At 47.8% G+C, this 26,874-nt stretch overlaps 1 protein-coding gene and 1 pseudogene across 1 annotated transcript; both read left to right on the forward strand.

The window, feature by feature from the left end:
• The first annotated feature begins 2,431 nt into the window (after positions 1–2,431).
• On the forward strand, positions 2,432–2,952 carry LOC132348225 (protein BEX1). The gene has a single exon (XM_059895625.1). The coding sequence runs from the start codon at positions 2,556–2,558 to the stop codon at positions 2,940–2,942; it is 387 nt and encodes a 128-aa protein (XP_059751608.1). The 5' UTR covers positions 2,432–2,555; the 3' UTR covers positions 2,943–2,952.
• Positions 2,953–16,112: 13,160 nt separating this feature from the next.
• Positions 16,113–26,586, forward strand: LOC132360072 (elongation factor 1-alpha 1-like; annotated as a pseudogene).
• The last annotated feature ends 288 nt before the right edge of the window (positions 26,587–26,874 follow it).

Consider the following 26,874-nt stretch of genomic DNA (forward strand, 5'->3'; position numbering starts at 1 on the left):
CACCATCTGAGCCTGGGTTCAGTTCTTCCCATGAACCCCTGCGGAAGAGGGAAGGTGGGAGGGAGAACCGGAAAGGAAGATGGAAAAGGGGGGAGGGCAGGGAGAAGGATGGGGGAGGGGAACTGAAAGGCAGGGGAGAGGAGAACACCTCACCCTGGACAGGATCGCCCTGAATGGGTTTGTCCCCCAGGAATTCTAGGCCCCTCCGTGCTGGTCATGGCTGTGAGTCCGTCACCTCAGTACTGCATCTTGTTCTTTCTCTCCATGACCTTGACCTTGCTCTTTCTGTCTTCTTGGTGAACCTGATGGATATTACCCCCAGATGAGGCCTTTCCTTCCCCTCCCTTCCCCTCCCTGCCATGTCCATCTTTCCCACCTGGGTGAAGGCTAGGCTCTGATGGGAAATAAAAGGTCAGAAGTAGAAAACCCAAATAGAGGACAAAAACTGGGACCCATGGGCTAAATTCAACGCTCAGAAGGTCTGGGTTTGGCCCAGATTACAATCTTGAGAAATTTGAAACACCTTAAAGAACCAGGTGTGACACCTGGAATAGATCCTGTATGTGGTCTTGTGACTTTTTATCCTTTCACCCTGTTCTTGAGGTTGTCTTCACAGTAAAGTAAATATTTCTCTATGCCCCAATTTCTATCAAATGTAAGAAAACAAAAGCCAATGAGAGGGGCTTCCCTGGTGGCGCAGTGGTTGAGAATCCGCCTGCCAATGCAGGGGACACGGGTTCGGGCCCTGGTCCAGGAAGATCCCACATGCCATGGAGCAACTAAGCCCGTGCGCCACAACTACTGAGCCCATGTGCCGCAACTACGGAAGCCCACGCGCCTACAGCCCGTGCTCCACAACGAGAGAAGCCACTGCAATAAGAAGCCCCCGCACTGCAACGAAGAGTAGCTCCCGCTCTCCGCAACTAGAGGAAGCCTGCGCGCTGCAACGAACACCCAACACAGCCAAATATAAATAAATTAAATAAATAAATTAAAAAAAAAAAAAGCCAATGAGAGATGGATGTTTCAAGAAAAATGGAAGTATCTTTGTGAACGAGAGCTCATTTCTATATGTTTAATTTTAAACAAACTGTCTGTGTTGCAGGAAGACAAATGATGCATTTCACCTGCCTGGTCCCAGGAGGCACTGAGTTTGCAACCTCTGCCTTGTATGGTTCTAGCAAGTGTTTCTCAGAGATGGGGCATTTTATTGGGCAACGCTCTCTCTATTGGGCGGGAAAATCCATGCATTGAACATGTTCAGCATCCCTGCCTACCTCCAATGCCTAGAGAATATCAGTAGTGCCTCCCAAACCTCTTAGAGCGTCCTTGGTGTAGGTTTCGACCCAGAAGCTTCCTGGGGGCTGGGCCAGCACCTGGGTAGCCATTGTACCACCGGCCTGGGCCTGGCACAGGGTTGGTGCTCAGCAAGCTCTTGTCCCGTTCTGGTCAGTCCTTCACTGAGGACCTACTGTGTGCCAGCACCATCTAGGCACTTCATAGTCACACAATTAATCCTTACAACATCCAACTGAAATCAGTATCATGAAGCCCATTTTAGAGGTAAAAATGCTGAGGCTCCGAGAGGGTAGCAAACGTGCCCAGGATCTCACAGCTGTGGAAGACCAGGACCAATAGAACCCAGCCCTCCTGACTCCAAGACCAGCTGTTTTGTACTTGTGTGATCAGGCCACCCAAGATGGCTGTGCTCTTGCTCTCTGTACATCCCTTGCTCCACCAGTCTCTGCTTCACCTACACCCTGTTCACATGCCTGACCTGCCCTCTTAATCATAGAGCCTCATCAGTAATTTCCTATGTACTTGCCCCCCATCCCAGCTAGTGATTGTTCTAATATTTAGATCAGAACTATCTCCACTATGATGGTTTGTTAAAGGGGTGTGCCCCTCTGCTGGTTTCCCTGGTAACTGATGAGCCAACCTGATCTCAACTCCCTCTATACCTGGTAGCCTTCCCCCCCCCCCCATAGCAAAGATTGCTGCCACGTCTGCCACACATGGTGGGGCAGCGCTCCAGAACCTTGCTTCAGACACGTAAGATCCCCATCCCCATCCATTAAACCATTGATATCTCTGTCACTGACTCCAGGCTCTTTCTTCTGTCGTGAGGCTGGGAAAGCACAGGGCTTGCATCCTGCGGGGGGCAGCCCAGCAGTACTGCAACACAGCTGCCTCTCAGACCATGGGGGAAGCAGAATGCCAGCCCCTGGGGGCCGAGGTTTTGTTGCTCTCGTTCCCCAGTATGTAGAACAGTGCCTGGCACATAGTAGGTGTTTAATAATACTTGCTTTAAAAAATGAGTGAGAGGAACACACAAAGAAAGGAGAGCATCGGGGCCCAAGCCGGTGCTTGGACAAGTGACACGGGGGGCAGGGGGAGGTCCCTGCTCCCGGTGGCCCTGAGGGAGTGCGGGCCGAGGTCGACCCCCAAGAGTAAGAGGCGCGGGGGCAGCAGGTCTGCGAGTCGAAGTGTCGCGGCGGTGCACTTGCAGCAAGAATCGGGAGGAGCAGGAGACAGCGAGGATAGGCCCAGGAGCAATGGCGTCCAAAGAGGAACAAGCAGTAAAAAATCTCTACATGGAAAATGCCAACCAGGAGAATGAAAACAAGGATGAAAAGGGGCAGGATGCTAATAAAGGAGAGCCTTTCGCCCTCCCTTTGGAAGCTGGTGAATATTGTGTACCTAGAGGAAATCGTAGGAGGTTCCGTGTTAGGCAGCCCATCCTGCAGTATAGATGGGACATGACTCAGAGGCTTGAAGAGCCACAGGCAAGGATGAGAGAAGAGAATATGGAAAGGATTGGGGAGGAGGTGAGGCAGCTGATGGAAAAGCTGAGGGAAAAGCAGCTGAGTCATAGTCTGCGGGCAGTTAGCACTGACCCCCCTCACCATGACCATCATGATGAGTTCTGCCTTATGCCTTGAATCCTGATGTTTTCCCTGAAATTAGTAGGGATACACGCCTGCTTCCTAAACTTACATGTTTGTGACGTACCTTTGTTGTAAACCTTTTGGTATTACTTGTTTCTTGTGGGTCTCCTATTACCAGCTTCTAATTGAATGTTGTGTTTCTGACCCAATCTGTAAGTTTCTGTCAGCTGGAGAGTTTTACCTATTGCATGGAGAGATGTTCTTTATATATTGTGACGTTAATAAAGCAGTTTAAAAAAGCAAAAAAAAAAAAAAAAAATGAGTGAATACACTGATGAATGTGACATAGGTTATTACCATATCACAACTGCTAGTTTAGAGAGTCTGAACAACAGCTTTTAGAGCAGGAGAGAGATGCTTTCTGCCCAGGGACTCAGGGCAGCCTTCAGAAAGACTGACCAGTGGGCTGGACCTCGGAGGATGAGAATGGTTTCCACGCACCAGGCAGGGAGTGGTAGGAGAGGGCATTCTTGGCAAAGGGAAACATATTAGCAAAAGCCTGGAGGCTTGGAGAGAAGAAGACTTTCCTGAGGCCTCCTTGCAGCTTAGTTAGGTGGAGGAGCCAAGATTCAAGTCCAAAAAACTCAACTTCAGAGCCCGTGCTCTTAACCACTACCCAGACTGCTTTCCATGCAATAAATAGCAAGGTCAGTCCGGGGCATTCAGGGAAGAATTGACAGGAATGAGGGATTGAATGACGATGGAGAGGAAGAAATCGAGAATGACTTCAGGTCCTCAGTTAAGTCACTCACTGAACAAGTAGTGAGCGTACATTCTGTGCCAAACTCCAGCTAGGAGTTAGAGAGTCAGCCACAAGCTAAGTCCCACCTCTGCCCCCCAGCTCACGGTGACCAGGCCCAAGGGCGAGAGGGCAGCCGCGGGAAGCTGACTCCTGGCACAAGTCATTAAAAGGTATTTCCTGTCTTGCCTCTTCCTCCAGGTACACAGGTTTATTTGGCATCACAAACACCATAGCAACCATATGGGGGATCTTGTCTCCCATGGCTGTGGGGTTCTTAACCCCCCAGGGGAAGGACCTAGTTCAGGGGGCCAGGGATACCAGTTTTTCCCACTGCACCAGGGATTCTGTCCCCATTCCCTGGGACCACCAAAATCAGCTTGTCAGACAGAGAGCTAGTAGTATTCTCTCTTTCTCGCTTTTGCAAACCTGGCCTGAGATGGACATGCATTCCCCCCACCCCACCCCCAGGCAGAACTTCCTGTTCCCCCACAGATTATGCCAGCTTCTGGCATTTCTGCTGCTGTTGGACCTAGAGAATCCCAGAATATCAGACCAAAGGCATTGAAAGTGCTTCTAGGCCTGAGAGCCTCAAATCCCTACCCTGGCGAACATGGCCCTGGGTCATGTGTGGACATGGGGCTTCTTCAGAGCAGGGGTCACAAACTCTTTTTTTTTTTTTCTTAAATATTTATCTATTTATTTATGGCTGCATCGGGTTTTAGTTGCAGCATGTGGGATCTTTCGTCGTGGCGCACGGGCTTCTCTCTAGTCGTGGCGTGAGGGCTCAGTAGTTGTGGCGCACAGGCTTAGTTGCCCTGCAGCAACTAAGTTCCCTGACCTTAGTTCCCTGACCATGGATCGAACCCTTGTCCCCTGTATTGGAAGGCGGACTCTCAACCACTGGACCACCAGGGAAATCCCCACAAACTCTTGTAAACTGTGAAGTGGGCTGAGTGCAAGGGAAAAAAACTGAAATGGTGCATATATGTATGGTTCTTCCCCCCATTTTTACATGGATTCTAATGTGTAAGATACACAGTTCCTGACCTTACTTTTTTACTTAATTAATCTTGAAAAGCATTTCCTTCCTTCCTTTCTTTCTTTTTCTTTCTTTCTTTCTTTCTTCCTTTCTTTCTTTTTCTTTCTTTCTTTCTTTCTTCCTTTCTTTCTTTTTCTCTTCCTTCCTTCCTTTTTCTTTCTTTCTTTCTTTCTTTTCTTTCTTTCTTTCACAGCTGTAATAGTATTCTACTGTACAGATGAACCAAACTTTTAAAACAATCTAGAGAGATGCCCATGGGTGTCCTTAAATAGAAGAGTTGAGAAGCCCTAAAATTTTATCCACCTCCCTCTTTTTTACAAATGAGGAAACAGAAGTTCAGAGGGAGAGGACTATCATTTATTGAACATCTAATACATGCCAGGCATGTTCACATATGTGATCTGGGTTTATCCTCATGAGATATATATTAGTATCTCCATTTTATGGAGGAGGAAACAGAGGCTCAAAGAGGTTAAGACACTTGTCAAAGACCGCACAGCTAGTGAATGACAAAGCTGGAATTTAAACTCAGGTCTGTGTAACTCTACGCCCTTAGCCAATTTGTAGAAAAGCCAACTTGTGCTAAGAAGGATGAGGCTAGGGATTTGGCCAGCATTTTAGAGGGGGAGGCAGGGTGTAGTGGTGGCCATGGAGATTACTGAGAGCCCAGGAGTAGCTGGGTAAAAATTCAGGAGCAGTTTGTGGATTCCTCAATCCCACCTGGAGTTCTTTCAGCTCAAACCCCCATCCTCACCCCACACCCTGATCCTAAACCCAGATGGCTTACTGTGGTCATAAATAGAATCCATTACTCCACACCTATGCTGTCCCCCTGCTTCCTTTGGGGATTCCATTTATACCTTATACTTAAAGTAGCTTGAAGTTGTTCCAAGCTCACTGATGCTTTGTAATTATTTTTAAGTCTTTTTCTCTTAAATCTGTCTCATTTTGGATACTTTCTATTGCTATGTCTTTAAGTTCACTAACCTTTTTATTGGCTGTATCTAGTCTGTTGTTAGTCCTATCCAGGTATTTTTCACTTTAGATGTTGTGGTATTAATCTCTACAATTTTGATTTGGGTCTTTTAAAATACCCAAAAAGGGACTTCCCTGATGGCACAGTGGTTGGGACTCCGCACTCCCAATGCGGGGGGCCCGGGTTCGATCCCTGCTTGGCGAGCTGAATCCTGCATGCATGCCACGGCTGGGAGTTTGCATGCCACAACTAAGGAGCCCACGTGCCGCAACTAAGGAGACTGCGAGCTGCAACTGAGGAGCCTGTCTGCTGCAGCTGGGGAGCCTGCCAGCCACAACTAAGGAGCCTGCCTGCCACAACTAAGACCCGGTACAAATAAATAAATAAGTAAATAAAAACTATTAAAAATAAAATAAAATACCCAAAAGAATTGAAAGCAGGATCTGGAAGAGATACTTGTACACCCATGTTCAAAACAGCATTAGTCACAATTGCTAAAACATAGAAGCAGCTCAAATGTCCATCAGTGGATGGACGGATAAGTAAAATGTGGTGTATACATTCAATGGAATATTATTCAACCTTAAAAAGGAAGGAAATTCTGACATATGCTACAACACAGATGAACCTTAAGGACATTATAAGTAAAATAAGCCAGTCACAAAAAGACATACACTGTTTGATTCCACTTATATGAAATACTTAGAGCAGCCAAAATCATAAAGACAGAAATTGTGTGGTTGCCAGGGGCTGGGGGGAGGGGTAAATGAAAAGTTTTTTTTTGTTTTGTTTTGTTTTTTAAACTGTCACTTTTTTTTTTTTTAATTTTATAGCTACTTTATTTATTTATTTATTATTTATTTTTGGCTGTGTTGGGTCTTCGGTTCGTGCGAGGGCTTTCTCTAGTTGCGGCAAGCGGGGGCCACTCTTCATCGCGGTGCGCGGGCCCTTCACTATCGCGGCCCCTCCCGTTGCGGGGCACAGGCTCCAGACGCGCAGGCTCAGTAGTTGTGGCTCACGGGCCCAGCTGCTCCGTGGCATGTGGGATCTTCCCAGACCAGGGCTCGAACCCGTATCCCCTGCATTAGCAGGCAGATTCTCAACCACTGCGCCACCAGGGAAGCCCGAAAAGTTATTTTTTAATGGATACCGAGTTTCCGTTCTGTAAGATGAAAAGACTTACGGGAATGGATGGTGGTGATGGTTGCACAACAATGTAAATGTATTTAATATCACTCAATTGTATGCTTAAAAATGGTTAAGATGTTAAATTTTATGTATTTTTTAACCAAAAATTTTAAAAGACGTTAAAAATCTTCCATGTCTCTACTTACCATGTTTAACCTTTCTTCTACCTGCCTGAACACCTAGAATGTAGTTACAGTAACTCTTAATTCCCTTTTCTACTAATTCTATCATCTGTGTCATTTTGGAGTCTGTTTCTATTGATTGGGGGTTTTTTCTGCTCATTTTGGGTCTTATTTACTTGCTTATTTGCATGTCTGACAACTTATTGGATGCCAGACATCATAAATTTTACCTTTTTTGGTGCTGGATATATATATATATATATATATTTTAAATTTATTTATTTATTTATTTTTGGCTGTGTTGGGTCATCGTTTCTGTGCGAGGGCCTTCTCCAGTTGCGGCAAGCGGGGGCCACTCTTCATCGCGGTGCGCGGGCCTCTCACTGTTGCGGCCTCTCCCGTTGTGGATCACAGGCTCCAGACGCGCAGGCTCAGTAGCTGTGACGCACGGGCTTAGTTGCTCCGCGGCATGTGGGATCCTCCCAGACCAGGGCTCGAACCCGTGTGCCCTGCCTTGGCAGGCAGACTCCCAACCACTGCGCCACCAGGGAAGTCCCAGTGCTGGATATTTTTGTATTCCTATAAATTTTCTTGAAATTTGTTCTGGGCCACAAGTTACTCGGAAATAGATTTATTCTTTCGAGGCCTGTTTTGAGGCTTTGTAAGGTGGGATTAAAGCAGCCTGTATTCTAGGGCTCATTTTGTGCCACTACTGAGACAGTACACTTCTGAGTACTTTACCCAATCCCTCTTGAATTGTGAGGCTTTCCACTCTGGCTGGTGGGAATACAAAGTATTCCCGACGCTAGTGAATTCTGGTGATGGGTCTTTCCCCAGCCTCAGGTAGTTAAGTTTCTTTACACATCAGCTAATTCAGTTCCTCAGCTGAAGAGGGAACCCTCTGCAGATCTCTGTCTGCAGCTCTCTCCTCTCTGGTGCTTGGCCCTGCTAACTTCCTTCCTTGGTTCCATCTCTACCCCAGGAGTCTGCCAGGCCCGCCCTGGGCTCCCCTCCGTCTGCTGCAGCTCAGAAACTGTCTCCAGGCAATAAGCTGGAGCCATCGTAAACTCACCGTATAGGTTTCCCCTTCTCAGGAATCACTGTCCTCCACTGCTCGTGGGCCGTGTTAGAAAACCATCGTTTCATATATTTTTTTGTCCAGTTTTTTCAGTTGTTTCAGGTGAGGGAGTTTATCTGGTACCTGTTACTCTATCTTGGCCCACAGCAGAAGTGTTAACAGATTTTTAATGGACTAGTTTATAGTTTATTTTTAGGATCTACTAAGGAGAAGGGTCCTTGGACAAAGCAGCCTTTAAAATAGTCTCTAAGGATAATCACAGAAAGGCTTGGAGAACTACACAATTCATGAAAAGTAGAGGTCTGTTTTGTTTGTTTGCTTTTTAATTGAAGTATAGTTGTTTTACAATGTTGTGTTAGTTTCAGGTATACAGCAAAGTGATTCAGTCATATATCTATGTGACTATAGAACAGTCATATTCTATAGTCATATATAAACATATATATATATACTTTTTCAGATTCTTTTCCATTATAAGTTATTACAAGGTATTGAATATACTTCCCTGTGCTATACAGTAGGTTCTTACTGCTTATCTATTCTATATATAGTAGTGCGTATCTGTTAATCCCAAACTCCTAATTCATCCCTCCCCTCCCCCTTTCCCCTTTGGTACAGAGGTCACTTTTTCGTATTAGGAGTCAGAGGCCAGAGTCCCTCCTGTTCAAGACAGCCTGCAGGCTGGCTTTCAGGGGAATTCAAACTGGTCCTTGCTCTCATACCTGACCCATCTGTCTACAAATGGTGGCATCACCACTCTCCCTCCACCCTCCTTGGTAGGTACCTGTGCGGTTACACCTACATCAAACTCCTCCCCAGAGCCACAGGAAGCAGGATAATGGAACCTTGGCATCCCACCCGGGGAAGGGTAGGAATCTTTGCACTAAATATTAAATACATTGGGAGATGGAGCGGCCTCTCATAGCCACTGCCCCCCACACCCCCTCAAAAGAAAACTTAAACTTTTATTTTGAAATAATTATAAACTCAAAGGAACGTATAAAAAATAGTACATGGAGACTTGTGTATCCTCACCCAGATTCCCCCTGTGGTGACGTCTTACATAGCTGTAGTACAGTATCTTAGTTCCCTGACCAGAGATTGAACCCATGACCCCTGCAGTGGAAGCATGGAGTCTAACCACGGGACCGCCAGGGAAGTCCCTGTAGTACAGTACCGAAACTGGGAAAGTCACATTACTCCTGCTGCATTACTACCAACTGGTCCACAGATCTTGTTCAGTTTTCACCATCTTCTAAAAATTGCACTCATTCGTGTGTATGTGTGTGTAGTTCTACTTTATGCCCTGTAGAGGTTCCAGTAAGCACCATTACAGTCAAGTTGCAGAATAGTCCTGTCATCACAGCTGCTTTGTCCCGTGTCTTGTATTCCTAAACACTCCCACCCTATCCCACCTCCTCACCCCTGTCCCTGTCCCCCTGGCAACCACTGATCTGGTCTTCATCTCCATAGTTGTGTCGTGTTAAGAATGTTCTACAAATGGAATCACACAGTACGTAATCTTTTGGAATTGACTTTTTTTCACCAAGCATAATGCCCTTGAGGTCCATCCAGGTTGTTGCATGTTTCAATAGTCCATTCCTTGGTGTCGCTGAGTCATATTCCATGTCATGAATGCTCCAGAGTTTTCAGCCATGATTGCATTACATACATTTTCGACACCTTTCTCTCTTCTCCTTCTGGGACCCCTATAATGTGAAGGTTAGTACGCTTGATGTTGTCCCAGATGTCCCTTAAACTGTTCTCATTTTTTAAAATTTGTTTTTCTTTTTGCTGTTCTGATTGGGTGATTTCCATTATTCTGTCTTCCAGATCACTTATGCCTTCTTCTGTATGACCTGTTAGTCTGCTGTTAATTCCTTCTAGTGTGTTTTTCACTTGTTTTTTTTTTTTAATCAGTCATCAATTTTATACACAACATTGTATACATGTCAATCCCAATCGCCCAATTCAGCACACCACCATCCCCACCCCACTGTGGTTTTCCCCCCTTGGTGTCCATACGTTTGTTCTCTACATCTGTGTCACTTCAGTTTTTGTATTCTTCAGTTCTTACTGGTTCTTTTTTTTTTTTAATATTTATTTATTTATTTGGCTGCTCTGGGTCTTAGTTGCAGCACACGGGATCTTCAATGCAGCATGCTGGATCTTTTAGTTGCGGCATGCAAACTCTTAGCTACGGCATGTGGGATCTAGTTCCCTGACCAGGGATCGAACCCGGGCTCCCTGCATTGGGAGCATGGAGCGTTAGCCACTGGACCACCAGGGAAGTCCCTAACTGGTTTTTTTTTATATTTTCTAGTTTGTTGTTAAAATTCTCACTGTGTTTATCTATTCTTTTCCGTAGTTCAGTTAACATTCCTATTACTAATGCTTTGAGCCCTTTATCTGGCAAATTATTTATCTCTGTTTCATTAGTTGTTTTTGCAGGGTTTTTTCTTGTTCTTTCATTTGAAACAAATTCTTCTGTCTCTATGAAGTTAGGTGAAACAGTTACCTATCCTGATCCTGAAGGGTTGTCCTTGTGTGGGAATGTCCCTCTAGAGTCCAGTGGCTTTGGTAGAAGAGCAGGATCTGATGAGAGCATGAGTCACATCTCCCCCCAGAGTACCTGGCAGCTATCACCTTGGTAGGAGGTGGGGCTGGAGGTGGAGAGGCGAGAGCCAGAGCCGGGTGTGAACAGGGGCTGCTCTACTCAGTAGACACCACCACCATATCGGGGTGCGGTCAAATCCCAAATTGCTGGAGCAGAAGCCCTGAGGGTCAGGCTCTAGCAGGTTCTGTTCCCTCTCCGGCATCAGCACCTTCTCCCCAGAGGGGAGCAGCGCTGGAGCAAGAGGGGCTGGAGCAGGTGCCTGGTGAGGGCCGGGATGCAGGCTGTGATGTTCCCAGCACACCTGTCAGAGGTCCAGACCACTCCCAATCGGCCATAGGATTTTTTTTAAAGAAAGGAAAAACATGAAGGAAATATGACAATTTAACGATGATAGTGTCTGGGTGGTTGTAGGATTATGAATAATTTGGTTTTCTTTCTGTATTTCTATAACCGCTATACTGACTATATATTGCTTTTTTATTGAAGTATAGTTGGTTTACAATATTGTGTTAGTTTCAGGTATACAGAAAAGTGATTCAGTTATATATATTTTTTCAAATTATTTTCCATTACAGGTTATTAGAAGATACTGAATATTGTTTCCCTGTTATACAGCAAATCCTTATTGCTTATCTATTTTATGTATAGTAGTTTATATCTGTTGATCCCATACTCCTAATTATCCCTTCCTCCCTCCCTTAAGTTTTCTCTTCGGTAACCACAAGTTTGATTTCCATGTCTATGAGTCTGTTTCTGTTTTGTATACAGATTCATTTGTATTATTTTTTAAATTCCATATATAAGTGATATCATATACTATTTTTGTCTCTCTCACCTGTGTACTGCTTTAATAATTAACAATTAATGAATTTAGTAATTAATTTTTTCAAACCCAAACTTTAGTGTTGAGGGAAAAAAAGACAGACTGTGAAAATGTGTGAAAGACTGAGCTTGGCCTCCCTGTTTTAAATCCTTTTCTGTACCTTCCTTCCTAGCTGCAGGGATGATGGAAAAACACTTTAGTTTGATTCTGGATAAAACTTGCCAATTCCACGAGCATTCACTGCAGACCTAGGGTGTGCCAGGCCCTTTGCTAGGTCCTGGGGGACACAGAGATGACTGAGCCATGGTCCTTGCCCTGGAAGACCTCATAATGGAGTCTCCAGTATTGGCTTTTCTTAGAACTAGAAGCAGTTTTATCTGGAGGCTGAAACCTTAGGCCAAACCAAAGTGTCCAAAGGTGGCATTAAAGAATCAGCAAGTCAGTGGGAAAAGCCCTTTGGGAGAAGGAAAGGGAGAAAAAAGGGGGAGTAGTTGGTGATGTTTTAAAAGAGGAACCCCAGACCTCCCTGGTGGCACAGTGGTTAAGAATCCACATGCCAATGCAGGGGACACGGACTAGAGTCCTGGTCCGGGAAGATCCCACATGCCGCGGAGCAACTAAGCCCGTGTGCCACAACTACTGAGCCTGCGTTCTACAGCCCGCGAGCCACAACTACTGAGCCCACGAGCCACAACTACTGAAGCCTGCGTGCCTAGAGCCTGTGCTCTGCAACAAGAGAAGCCACCGCAATGAGAAACCCGCGCACCGCAGCGAAGAGTAGCCCCCGCTCACCGCAATGAAGATCCAGTGCAGCCAAAAATAAAATGTAAATAAATAAATAAATTTATTAAAAAAAAAAAAAGAGGAACCCGAAGCAGCAAATTGCTTGCTCTGGTCTGAATGCTTCCGATGTTGAAATCTGAATGCGTGATGTGATGTTATTAGGAGATCTGGCCTTTGGGGACTGCGCCCTTATAAAAGAGGCCTGAGAGAGCTCCCTTGCCCCGTCCACCATCTGAGGACACAACAAAAAGTCAGCCTCCCAGAAGAGGGCTCTCCCCCAACCATGCTGGCATCCTAACCTCAGACTTCCAGTCTCCAGAACTGTGAGAAATAAATTTCTATTGTTTTTAAGCCATGCAGTCTGTAGTGTTTTGTTATAGCAGCCTGAACTAAAACACTGCCGATGGTGGAGTTTCTGGGGTGATGATAGGCTGGTGCAGAGAAGGACCCTCAGGGACAATAAGTCACTACCAACCTCCCTTTGGCAAAAAGCCCAGTCCAGTGCTTTTAAAAACCCAGATACTGGAAAGCCCCTTAAGAGGTAAAATGAAATTTCTGACCCATTTGGGGAGGTGGTCAGCCAATAATCAGCATGTTGAAACCATTGATTAGGAACTTACTGACATATTTCTACAGGCTAATGCCATACAACAAACAGGCATTCCTGCAGCAAAATCATCTTACAGCTCACATGATGTTCACAATAATCCTGTGAGGACGGCTATCACCATCCTTCCCTTACCAATGAGACAATGAGGCTCAGAGAGGTCAAGCAACCTGCCCAAGTTCACACGGCCATGAGGTGGTAGAGCTGTGGCTTGGGGCCTGGTCTTTGGATCCTAAAGCCAGTTTCCTTCCCAGCACTCCACAGATAGTCTCAGAAACATGAGCTGAAAGGCCAGAGATGGGTGAGAAATATAACTGTCCCTAGTAGATAGGGTAGCAGGTCCCCGGAAGAAAAGAACCAGATATAGAGAAGCCACTTTAGGCCTAACCCTTTTTTTCTTTTAATATTTATTTATTTATTTATTATTTGGCTGTGCCGGGTCTTAGTTGAGGCACACGGGATCTTCATTGCCACATGCGGGATCTTCATTGCGGCGTGCGGGGTCTTTTAGTTATGGCATGTGGGCTCTTAGTTGCGGCATACGGGATCTAGTTCCCTGACCAGGGATCGAACCCGGGCCCCCCCACGTTGGGAGCGTGGAGTCTTAACCACTGGACCACCAGGAAAGACCCAGGCCTAACCCATTTTGTGATCTAAGCTTGGCCACAATGCTTGCCCTTGAACACGTCTCAGTAATAATGATCTTAAGGGAATAGACAAGAGAAGTAACAAGAGCAAAGATAATAAATCAGTTGTAAAGACTCCCAGTTCTGTTTCAATGGTAAAGATTAGCCTGAAGCACTGTCTTGAGCTGTTTGGCAGAGTTTAAACCCCTCAACCATGAGATCAACTGGAACCTAAGGAATGATGATGCTGACCTTTGCTGACCCTCAGGACTTCAACCAACTAAAGCTTGGACTCTGTCAACCTTTCCCCCAACTCTATGCTGAGTTCTCCTCTGCTCAAGCCCCCTCATGAATATGCATGTACCCTCAGCTTAAAACTTCCCCGGTTTTGCTGCTCCAGGAGACACTGCCTTGGGCAGGATCCCCGGTGTTCTCCTTACTTACTGTGAGTGATAAATCCGTCTCCCGTTCCTTGGCTTTGTTGTGTCTTCTGGCTCAACATCTACCGAGAGGTGAACCCAGTTTTTGGGTAACACTAGGGCCTCACTTTACCTTTTATGAACTTATGGGAGTTAACAGCCAAAAATTTCTGTTCGCATAAGAAGATGCAAAATAATTAGTAAACAGCAAAGCTTAGATGAAGTTGAAATTAACTACATCATCCAACCACCCACTCATACATCATTTCTCTATCACCACCTGTATCCAAGAGGAAAGACCAGAATTGGTCATGTCATCGGCAAAGGGTTTAGTAACAGCCCCGTCAGTGTCCCCAGCTCCCCATCGCCCTGGTTGTAAGAATATTTTTCTCTGCGGTTTGTGGTTAGAGCGCCCCCATGTGTTTCTACTTTGCCTTAAGTCTTTTAAAGCAGGGGTCCCCAACCCACCCCCCGCCCCGGGCCACGGACCGGTACCAGTCCACAGCCCGTTAGGAACAGAGCTGCACAGCAGGAGGTGAGCGGCGGGCCTCTGCGGTGCCCCATCGCTCGCATTACCGCCTGATCCCCCCACCCCCAGAGTCAGTGGAAAAATTGTCTTCCACGAAATCGGTCCCTGGTGCCAAAAAGGCTGGGGACCGCTGTTTTAAAGGACCTACTGTATTGCCAGCATCCTCTGGATTTATAATGGGGGGAGGGGTGCCGTATCTACTAGAATCACCACAACACTGAGAGGTAGTTGGAAACCTGGGCTCAGAGGGGCTGGAGGACCATAGGAGGAGAGTGGTAAAGCCAGGGTTCTAATCCAGTTAGGTCAGCCTGTTCTTTCTGCCACCTTTCCCTGCATCACACTGATCTCCGGGCACAGAGCCTGGTCCTCAGAAACTGATGTGTGGATGGTTCCAAACGCTGGCATCGTGCTGGCCTCACACTCCAGTCCAGTAGCTCTGACCCTCAACCCTGGCGGCAGCCCTTCCCTCAGGGGAGACAGACACCTCCAGCTCATCTTCCCCTCCAGGTCCCACCCTCGATATTCACTTAGTGAGCCACTCCCGGAAGCTGGGAGCCCAGAGATGAACAAGGCTGTGGCTGCAGTCACGTCCCTTCCTCCCTTCATTCCTTCAGACATTAATTCGCTGAGAGGCAGAGCTGGCCTCTGGCTAAGATGCTGGGGTCAGGCAACTTGTGTTCCAGCCCTAGTTCTGCTACCTTCTCACCGGTGGTCCTGCTCCTGAGCCTCCGCGTCCTCACTTTCCAGAGAGAGTTCGTAGCAGCATAAAGGGGATGGTGCGCGCAGGGCTCCGGGGCAGGGCCTGGAAGGCGGTAGGCAGCGATTCTGCATTTACTCAACAAACGCAGGGTTTGCAATGGGTCGGGCTCTGTGCTTGCTGGAGACAGGAATGAATCCATTCGCTTCTTGAGGCCCAGGACGACCCAGGAGGCAGATATGTATAAAGCTAGAGCTCCCACCCTTTCCCATACACACGCCTGAATGCCCAGGGACAGCAAGTACAGGACCTCCTCTGGACCCCAGGTTCCTGCCTTCACCTCCCATCCTCAGGCCTGCCTTTGACCCTTGGGCCATCTCTTAGTTCCCAGCCTGGCATTGGGAGTGGTGGGGAGAGGGTGTCGTTCATCATCTCAAAGCCCAGAGGTGCCTCCTTTTGGTGGGCAGCGGGCTCACGCCCCTCCCCACCTGAAAGCATGACAGCCCACCCCCCGACAGCTGGGCCCTGGGTTTCTCCCACGTGGTCCAGAGGACCAGTGGGAGCCAATGGGGATGTGGGGATGCAAGGGGCAGGCCTGGGATGTGGGCTGTAAAAGGGGGTGGGGCCGGGCACCCGGTGGGTCGGCTCTAGATGCCAAGAAGCACCAGGGGCTCCTCCCGACTCAGGAGGTAGACACGACCCCCTTGGAGCCGGGGGAGACCACAGCAGCCTCCCCAGGTGCGAGGTGTTGGGGAGGCCCCCTTCCCCTTCCTTCCTGGCCAACTGTTTTCCTCTCCTGTCTCAACCTCTGCTGGCCCAGTCCCAGGGAAGGTGAGCTAGGGGCAGGGGCCCTGAGCACACCTGTCCTTCTCTCTCCCAGCAGCTCCCAGCAGCTCCCAGCATGGGCAAGAGATCAGTATCGTGGTCATCGGCCACGTGGACTCGGGCAAGTCCACCACAAATGAGCGTCTTACCTACGAATGCGGGGGTGTCAACAAGAGGACCATCGAAAGGTTTGAGAAGGAGGCCTCCGAGCTGAGGCTGCTCTGCCTGAGTGCCCCCTGCCCCCTTTCCAGCCTTGGTTTCCCTGGGAGGGAGCCCTTGTGCTGGGGGAGGGCACAGCCCGCTCCCGCTGAGCACCTGCTGGGCTGGTAGGTGCTTTTCTTCATCATTCCAGGCAGGTGGTGTGGCTGCCATTTTCCAGGTGAGGAAATGAGGCTCGGGAGGGTTAAACAGCTCGCCTGAAGGTGGCACCAAGGTTTAAATTCAAGTGTGCCACACTGTATCTCAGGAGGTAAAGCTGCATCTCCATTTAATAGGGGGAAAAGGATTCATTTGCCGTGCACCTATTATGGATGTTGAGGCAGACCCTGGAGATACAACGGCGAACATAACAAGCCTTGACCCCCGGAACTCTTGGTCACACACCATTGTGCCACACGACCAGCTCAGTAACCGCGTGGGTGCTGTAGGGGCCCAGGGCAGGGATAATGAACACGGCCTGGGAGGCCCTGAAGGCTTCCCAGAGGAAGGGACCCCCTCTGAGTCTTGAGGAAATGAGGAGGGTATCCATGGGCCACGAGGAGACCAGAAGAGCAGGTCAGAGCACCTCAGGTGGAGTGCGGTTGATGAAAGGGGGACACGGGCCTTGACAGCCCTGCTAAGGAGTCTAGCCACTGTCCCTGCAGCCACTAAAGGACTGCAAGCACGGGAATGACGGGGTCAGACAAGTCTTTTAGGAAGAGCACACTGGAGGCAGCAAAGGGACAACAGACCAAAGGGCCCAACACTGGGGGCTGGGAAGCCAGTCAGCAGGTTGTTGCAGCTGAACAGGTGAGCAAGAATGCTGGCCTGGGCTCAGGCAGCAGCAGTGGCATGGAGAGTAATGGATGGAGTCCAGGGCGTGGAGGTGGGGAACCCACAGAACCTAGGGGTTAGCTCTAGGTAAGGGGGTGAGGGAAGAAGAGGAATTCCTGGCTCGAGAAAGTGGATGGTTGGTGAATACCAGAGGCAGAGCTGGTCTGGGTCTGAAAGAGTCTGCCCGAGGTGTGTGACACTTGAGGTGTCCACGGGGCAGCTGTATATTGACGTCTGGAGCTCGGGAGGGAAGCCCAGGTTGGAGACTAGACCACGGGAGTAAGCAGGGCACATGCTGTGGGAAAGGGTGAGGGACAGAGCCCTGGGATGGGTGGAGAAAGAGAAGCCCATGCAGGAGAATGAGAACGGAGGGCCAGGGAGGTGGGTGGAAAACCCTAGAGAAAGTTAAAGAAGCATGTCAGCAAGATGGGAGGGGTCTGAGAACCAGCTGCTGCACAGGTATAAATAAGGAGGATTGAAAAAAGACAGTAATTAACAGGGCATAAATTTGTGCCATCGGCTACATAGATCCCGTTTTCCTACTCTTGGCTTCCAGAGGTGCCGTCAGTTGCTGTGGAGTTGCTTATGGGGCAGGGGCCAGTCAGGAAAGCTTTAGAACCCTGAGAAAAGACGGGCTGGCCCAGAGCCAGCATGGTGGAGCATAACCGAGAAGTTCCTGGAGAAACAAATGACCAGATGCGGTGGTTCTCGAATTTTCGGGTCTTAGAAACCCTTTATACTCTTACAGGGACCCCAAAGAGTTTTTGTTTATGTCAATTAGACATATCTGCATTTACCATATTCAAAATTAAAACTGAGTTTTTAAAATATTTAATTCATTTAAAAATAACAGTATGGGGACTCCCCTGGTGGTGCAATGGTTAGGAATCCACCTGCCAGTGCAGGGGACACAGGTTCGAGCCCTGGTCCGGGAAGATCCCACATGCCACGGAGCAACGAAGCCCATGTGCCACAACTACTGAGCCTGTGCTCTGGAGCCTGCGAGCCACAACTACTGAGCCCATGTGCCACAGCTACTGAAGCCCACGCACCTAGAGCCCATGCTCCGCAACAAGAGAAGCCACCGCAATGAGAAGCCTGCGCATCGCAACGAAGAGTAGCCCCCGCTCGCCGCAACTAGAGAAAGCCCGCACGCAGCAACGAAGACCCAACGCAGCCAAAAATAATAAATAAATAAATCTATTAAAAAAATAAATAACAGTAATAAACCCCTTACATATTAAATAAATATCATAGTTTTGTGTTTGAAAAATAACTATTTTTCAAAACAAAAAAATCTTAGAGTGGTTGCATTGTTTTACATTTTTTGCAGGTATCATTAATGTCTGGCTTAATGGCAGACAGCCGGATTCTCTTATCAGCTTCTGCATAAATCTGTTGCAATTTCATATCATGTAGTCTCTAAAAAACACAGCTAGAGGACCTGGAACCACTCTTCGAGAACTGCTTATCTAATACATATTCTAAACTGTGGGAGACTTTATACAAGTTCCTAAGTCAGGACACCTGGGTTCTAGTCCTATCTCCTAACAAACTAATTCATTTTCTTGAAGAATCTACCTGGTCTCTGGATTCTCCTGATCTCCACTCTGCCTTCAGGGCCTAGCACAGCACTTAGAACTGAAATGAACAAATGTTCAGGGTCTCCCAGCTGGCAAGAGGTAGAGTACAGCCTAGACCAACATGGTAACCTGTATATGCTACAGAATTTTTAGTAGCCTCATTTTCACCAGTGCTGAAAGAAATTCAACTTACCCAGGATCCCAGGGGTAATTCTCAGTCACAGCTACCATTTAACACAGGGTAATGGTTAAGAGCATGAGCTTTAGCGTCAGATGCCTTGGGTTCAAATCCTGCCTCTGCTGCTTATTACCTGTGTGATCTTGAGCTAGTCAGTTCATTTCTCTATTACGTCATCTGTAAAATGGAGATAATAAAACTTCACTGAATCACTGTGAGAATTCAATGAGATAATCCATGTTAAGTACTAAAAACAGCACCAGGTACACGGTCAGCATTACTTACATGTTTGCTGCTGTTACTTCAAGGCTCACTGTGGCCCTGGGTCACTCTGACTCTAAAACTTGCTCTGAAGGAAAAACTTAATTGTACTAGTAATACATTCTATTATTTTAAAAATTCAAAGGCATCTCCATACACTGCCCTGTTACTGTCTCCTCTGACTCTCAGCTTACTCGGGAACTTTCTTCTTGGTCGGTAGGCAGCTTTGGAAGGCAGAGTGACCCTGGGGTTTTCCCTCCCACTCCTAGCCCAGATGGGCAAAGGCTCCTTCAAGTACACCTGGGTGCTGGACAAGCTGAAGGCAGAGGGGGAGCATGGCACACCACTGACATCTCCCTGTGGAAGTTCCAGACCAAGACACACTACATCACCAACATCAATGTCCCGGGTCACAGGGACTTCATCAAGAACATGATCATGGGCACCTCGCAGGCACCACCAGGGGGTGCTGTCTGCTCTGCCATGGGGGCCCTGCTATGAGGATGGGCAGTGGCTGTTCTAGGACAGGTCTGAGTTGGACCTTCCTCTCTGTCCCTCAGGCCAGCCGGACTGCGCTGTGCTGACCGTGGCAAGTGGTGTAGGCGAGTCTGAGTCTGGCGTCGTCAAGAACAGGCAGACCCGTGATTATGCACAGCTGGCCTGTACACTGGGCGTGAAGCAGCTCATAGTGGCGGTCAACAAGGTGGACATCACAGAGCCTGTTTACCGTAGGGCGCGCTTCGAGGAAACCAGCAAGGGGGTGAAGGCCTCTCTCAAGAAGATCGGTTACAACGCTAAGGCTGTTGTCTTTGTGCCCATCTGAGGCGGACTTGGGGACAACATGACAGAACCCAGCACAAAGGTGAGGGCGGATGGGGGCAGGGCCAATTACATGAGACTTTCCAACTCAAATCTTTGGGCTTTTCCTAGAATATAATACCTAGGATTTAGAGTGTGCTTCTAGGTCAGTCACCGTGAGTGATCTCCATCCCCGTGGGATACATGATTTGATTCCCATTTTACAGAGGAACAAACAGAGGTAACTCAAGACTACGTGACTAGTAAGCATAGAGCTGCACTGTCCAATATGGTAGCCACTGATTATATGTGGCTATTTAAATTATTAAATCAAGTAAACGCAGTTCCTTAGTTGCATTAGCTACACTTCAAGTACCCAACAACCATATGTGGTTACCATATTGGACAGTGCAGTTATGAAATACTTCTGTCATTGCAGAAAGTTCTATTGGGTAGTGCTAGCGAAGTGTAGAATTCTAGCCCATGCTCACTGCGTCTAAGCTATCCCACCTCTCAAGACGGGTTAGGCAGTTATGGGGGCAATATAAATGTCTAAGATATAGTCACTGTGCCCGTGGATCCCAGAATCTAGTAGGGTTTAACATTCCTAGATGAGTGTCACCCTACTAAGGAAGTCTAGCTCTAGCATTGGACCTGGGTTCAAGCCCCATTTCCATCCCTTGCCCACAGTAAAGGGACGAGTGAGGTATTAATGCTCTGGGACTTAGGACTCACTTCACGGGGTTGTGGGAATTACCTGGGAGACTCCACATGGGCATCTGTTCACACAAACAGTTGGCGCTCAAGCGCTAACTGCTACTACTTATTGCATTTGCCTAAAGCCTACCTTTTCTATAACTGACTTGAGGATTCTTAAGCTTTTTGCTCCCCATGTACATAGCTGTCTTTTTCTGACTAAAAAAGTAACGTCTAACTTTTTACAAGGAGCATTTCATGCAGATATGAAGCATAAACTGCAATCCCATGGCTTAACAGATAACCTAGTTTTCATGTAGTTCTTTCTCGACGTTCACAGCTGGACTCAAACTAAACATAATATTCTATAACACTTCTAATTTTTAAAATTTCCTTGCCATTTAAACATGTTCAGGGACTTCCCTGGTGGTCCAGTGGTTAAGACTCCACGCTCCCAATGAGGGGGCCCAGGTTTGATCCCTGGTCAGGGAACTAGATCCCACATGCTGCAGCTAAGAGCCCCCATGCTGCAACTAAAAGATTCTGTATGACAGCTAAAGGTCCCACGTGCCGCAACTAAAAAAGAGCCCGCATGCCGCAACTAAAGATGCTGCATGTCACAATGAAGATCCCGCGTGCCACAACTAAGACCCGGCACAACTAAATAAATAAATAGATAAATATTTTAAACATGTTCAATAGTTAATGGGTGTGTTTTGTATTGAACCTCAAAATACAGTATTTTGTTTAGCCATATCCATTATTAAATGAAAATGGTGATTAATGATAGAAGTAATTACTATGTGACAGATACCAGACTAAGCACTTCACACATACAGAACCCCATGAAGAAGGCATTTTATTCCCATGTGAAGTAAGAAAACTGAGACACAGTTAAGGAATAGCCCAAGGTCATGAACTTCTAAGAATACTGTTTCTAATTTTATTTAAAATTGCCATAAGCATTTTGGTAAATAAATCTTTGCACGTGTCCTCAATAACTTAATTAGTATAATCCCTAATGAAACAAAGGGTAGGCATTATTTTGGAGTCTTCTGACATATCCTGCCCAATTGCCCTTGAGAAAGATTAGAACTGCCATTGGCAATGTGTTCCTTTGGACGGTATTTGAACTTTTGCACACAGGGCACTGTGCTTGGTGCTGAGGGTACCACAGTGAATAAGAAGCAGCTCTGCTCACAGCACTCAGTCTTTTGTGTGTGTGTGTGTGTGTGTGTGTGTGTGTGTGTGTGTGTGCGTGTGTTGGGGGTGGGGAATAATATCATGTATGATGACAAGTGCTGAGAAAAATCTAAAAGGTAAAGGGACAAGGTAAGAGTGCGTTAGTGGTAAAAGGGGACTCATCTAAAATGACAGATCTGAAGCTTTTGATGCCTGTTTCCCCATGCCGACATTTTTGTTTGGTTTTTTGTTTTTTGTTTTTGGCTGCGTTGGGTCTTAGTTGCCGCGCGCGGGCTTTTCTCTAGTTGTGGTGAGTGGGGGCTACTCTTCGTTGCGGTGCGCGGGCTTCTCATTGCAGTGGCTTCTCTTGTTGCAGAGCACAGGCTCTAGGCGCACGGACTTCAGTAGTTGCAGCACGCGGGCTCTAGGCATGCGAGCTTCAGTAGTTGTGGCACGTGGGCTCAGTAGTTGTGGCTTGCAGGCTCCAGAGCGCAGGCTCAGCAGTTGTGTTGTGCGGGCTTAGTTGCTCCACAGCACGTGGGATCTTCCCGGACCAGGGATCAAACCTGTGTCCCCTGTAGTGGCAGGCGGATTCTTAACTACTGTGCCACCAAAGAAGTCCCACCCGCATCCTGAGTTTTGTTACACATTTCAGCTAGTAAGATAAGGGAGTTTCACGCTCAGGTCCTTTCGAGCATTTATTAGGCACCTACCATGTTCTAGATGCTAAAAGAACAAAGCATGCAGCCAGTGGACTAGATGGTAGACTTGGAGTTTAGACTCAGCTCTCAAATACCTGTGACATCGGACTCCTCGGTTTCCCCAGCTTTAAGATGGAGATGATGCCAACCTCAAAGGCTGTGCAGGTCTGTGAGGTGGCACAGAGCTAAGTGAGTTGCCAAGTTCATCAAATTAATTGAAGAGCTCATCCTCATTGAGAGGCTGGTGTTTGATAAGGAGTTGGCCTCATTATCAACTCCTGGTTTAGCCATCTGCCAGTCATCGGTCCTTTGGCAACCTACTTCTGACCCTCAATTATCCCCTCTGGAAAAAGAAGGAATACTTTTATTTTTTTTACAAGTCTGAATTATTTGTACAAAATTGCTTATTAAATTTTTTCAAAGCCTCCTACCTCTCCCCTCTCCCCCGTCCTCTGTAAGAGTTGAGTGTTAATAGAAATGGTAGCCTTCTTCCTTGGGCCACTGATTTTTGAGTCCATGAGGCGAGATGTGTTCTGTGTGGCTTCTGTACTGCATAGCTTTGCTTCTCTTCCGTGGAAGAAGCCTTCCTTGACTGGAGCCTTCTTCCCCATCCATCAAAACCTTCCCTGATGCCCCTTCCTCACCCTTTCACCCATGGCAGTTGTTGCCTCTTCCCCTTCTGAGAGTCTCACTAAGAACTGAGAGTTCACAGAGCTTGCTGTGAGTGCCCTCAGGGCCAGGGCACCTACCCCTCTCTACAGTGCTGTGGTAGGGGCCGGTGTTTCCTTTGATACAGGTGGGATACTGAAGTTTCAAAGCCTAGACATTTGCTCAAGGACCTATGGCTGAAAGGAGGAACTTCATCAGGATTCCAATTGTCTGCCTGACCTATAAGGTCCAAGTGCTGATCAGCTCTTGGTCAGCCCACCTGGCCCTTAATATCAACCACCTTGATTCTTTCTGTATGTCCTCTGTGCTGGATTTCCAGTTAACTGATAAATCTTTGAAGGCAAAGATGATGTCTCTGATGAGCTTTGGGTAGGGTTTTTAGAGGAGTAAATACAACGTCTGCTTAAAAGGCCTGCACATGGGCTTCCCTGGTGGCGCAGTGGTTGAGAATCTGCCTGCCAATGCAGGGCACACGGGTTCGAGCCCTGGTCTGGGAAGATCCCACATGCCGCGGAGCGACTAGGCCCGTGAGCCACAATTGCTGAGCCTGCGCGCCTGGAGCCTGTGCTCCGCAACAAGAGAGGCTGCGATAGTGAGAGGCCCATGCACCACGATGAAGAGTGGCCCCCACTTGCCGCAACTAGAGAAAGCCCTCGCACAGAAACGAAGACCCAACACGGCCATAAATAAATAAATAAAAATTAAAAAAAAAAAAAAAAAAGGCCTGCACACAATGCACCGTCATACTGAAAGTCATCTTCCCAGAAGGTCTTTTACTCAATAATGTGCCCTTGCTTATAAGTCTGCTTCCTTGGTCTTCGCATGTTGTAGCACATTCTTTAGGGTACTTCGGTTGGGAAGCATCTTAGTCTTTAGAAGGTATGAGTGTTAGAGTATTTGAGTCTTGTTTTCGTTCTTATTATTAATGTTTACTTAACTTTGTTGAACATTAACATGTCCTTTCTCTTCTCTGGACCTCAGTTTCCCCATCTGTATAATGAGCAGATGGAATGAGATGTAAGGGCTATTCAGATTCTAGGAATCTCTGCTTCCTAAAACGTATGGGCTCAACTCAGGGGCAATGCCTGTGAGATCTGGAGTAATGGCCACCATTTAGTGGGCACATAGTATGTACCAAGTATTGTGCTTGGTGGACTGTGTGGTCTTTTGTGTCTTTACACTGGTCTGCCAGTAGGCAGTGATATTGCCGTTTCACAGATGAGGAAGCCCAGGCTCAGAATGCGTAAAGAAATTCCTTGAGGTCCCATGTTAAGTGCTGGCTGGTACCTGGGACAGGCTTTCTCAGGGCTGAGTAAGGTGCACATTTGGTGGCTTTTCCAGATGCCCTGGTTCCGAAGCTGGAAAATTATCAGGAAGGAAGGGAACGTGGTAGGCACGATGCTACTAGAAGCGCTGGACTCCATCATGCCGCCTGCCTGCCCTACAGACAAGCCCCTGTGGCTGTCCCTGCAGGATGTCTACAAGACTGGGGGTGAGCGCATGCTGGGTGGGGTACTTGGGGTTGAGGGCCCACTAGGGTCTGGTTTCTCTGTCCCTCCAGGTATTGGCACCGTGCCCGTGGGCCAAGTAGAAACTGGCATCCTCAAGCCGGGCATGGTGGTGATCTTTGCCCCCTGCAACATCACCGCCGAGGTCAAGTCTGTGGAGATGCACTGCAAGGCCCTGGCTGAGTCCCTGCCTGGTGACAACATGGGCTTCAATGTGAAGAACGTGTCCTTAAAGGACATCAGGCAGGGCAACGTGGCAGGGGACAGCAAGAATGACCCGCCCTTAGAGATGGGAGCTTCCTCTCCCAGGTGAGAAAGTCCACTTATGGGTGTCCACCTGAAGTGGCCATACCGGCCTGAGAACAGGATGGGTCACTGGGTCATTCAGGAAGTGGTCACTGAGCACAGGCTCCATGCTGGGCTCTTGTCAGCAGTGTAGGTACAGTCAGACAGTCTGGGTTAGTACCCTGACTCTGCAGTGTATTTGCTGTTTGCCCTTGAACGAGATGATGCATTTTGCTGATCTGGTTAGTTTCCAAAGCATGATCTTGATGCCTTAAAGCAGTAGTTCTCAAACCAAATGCGTTAGAAATCACTGGGGAAGTGTTTCAAAAATTCAGATTCCTAGAACTCTCCCTAGTGGTTCTGATTCAGTAGGTTTGTGTGGAAACTGGGAATCTGTATGCTTGGACCTCTCAGGTGTTTCCTTGGCCCCGAGTCAGAATATGAAGCCCTTTCTTTTTTCTTTCAATTTGGCCACGCCACATGCCATGTGGGATCTTAGCTCCCTCTACAAACCCACGCCCCCTGCAGTGGAAGCGCGAGTCTTTACCACTGGACTTCCAGGGAAGTCCCATGAAACCCTTTCTTAATGCAACGTCTAGCACATTCTTCTTTTTTTTTAAAATTAATTTATTTATTTAGTTTTGGCTGTGTTGGGTCTTTGTTGCTGAAAGCGGGCTTTCTCTAGTTGCGGTGAGCGGGGGCTACTCTTCATTGCGGTGCATGGGCTTCTCATTGCAGTGGCTCCTCTCGTTGTGGAGCATGGGCTCTAGGCGCTTGGGCTCAGTGGTTGTGGCGCACGGGCTTAGCTGCTCCGAGGCATGTGGGATCTTCCCGGACCATGGATCGAACCTGTGTCCCCTGCATCGGCAGGCGGATTCTTAACCACTGCGCCACCAGGGGAGCCCCTAGCACATTCTTCCTTGTGCATGTGGAGGCTAGGACTACCTTGCAGTGATCTTGGGATTATTAAATGAGGTGATGTATAAAACAGCTGACCTGGGGCCACCTAACAAGTTAAGTAGCTATTATCAGAATCCATTTTTCTAAAAGGTGGGGGGAAGTAGTACACATAATAATATCTATCACTCATAGACATCATTTATACCCAGCTCTGCCACTTCCTCGCTATGAAATTTTGGGTTACACAGCCTCCCTGCTGTGAACATTAAACTGAAATGAATGAGATTTGCTTTGCACGGAACTTGGTATACCCTATAAACATTCAAATATTCACTATGATTTAAATTGTGTCCAAGGTAGCTGACCCCTTAGCTGGTTAGAGCCACCTCCTTTGAAGGATGCTTGGCTAATACCCTCCTCATCCCCCGTTCCCCCCCACTTCCCCCCAGTTCCAGGTGATCATCTTCAACCATCCTGGCAGCATTGCAGCTGTCTACTCACCAGTTCTGGACTGCCGCAGTGCCCATCACCTGCAAGTTTGCAGAGCTGAGAGAGAAGCTTGACCGGCACTCAGGCAAGAAGCTGGAAGACAACCCTAAAGCCCTGAAGTCTGGGGAGGCAGGCATCACCCAGATGATTCTGAGCAATCCCATGTGCATGGAAAGCTTCCCTGAGGACCCACCCCTTGGTAAGGCCCAACAGCAACTGGCTACCGGGGCTGCTCTCTCCTCCTCCCAGCTCCAGGGAGCCAGTTGGCCAATGTGTCACACCTGAGCCGGGAAGCAGAACCTGGTCAGAGGATCTGAGTGCCAGGTTAGAAGGGCCCAGAAAGGGAAAGCAGCTTGCCTAGTGTCACACGGGAAGGCAGGGGCCACTTTAGAGCCTTGCTAACTCAAAGTGTGGTCCGTGCACCAGCAGCATGGGAATCCCCTGGGAGTTGGTTAGAAATGCAGAATCTCAGGCTCCATCCAGAACTGCTGAATTCAAATCTTCATTTTAACAAGATCTCCAGGTAACCGAGGTGCACATCAAAGTCTGAGAAGCACTGACCTAGAGAAGGTG

This window comes from Balaenoptera ricei, chromosome 1, assembly GCF_028023285.1.
Source record: "Balaenoptera ricei isolate mBalRic1 chromosome 1, mBalRic1.hap2, whole genome shotgun sequence".
NCBI classification, from domain to species: Eukaryota; Metazoa; Chordata; class Mammalia; order Artiodactyla; family Balaenopteridae; genus Balaenoptera; species Balaenoptera ricei.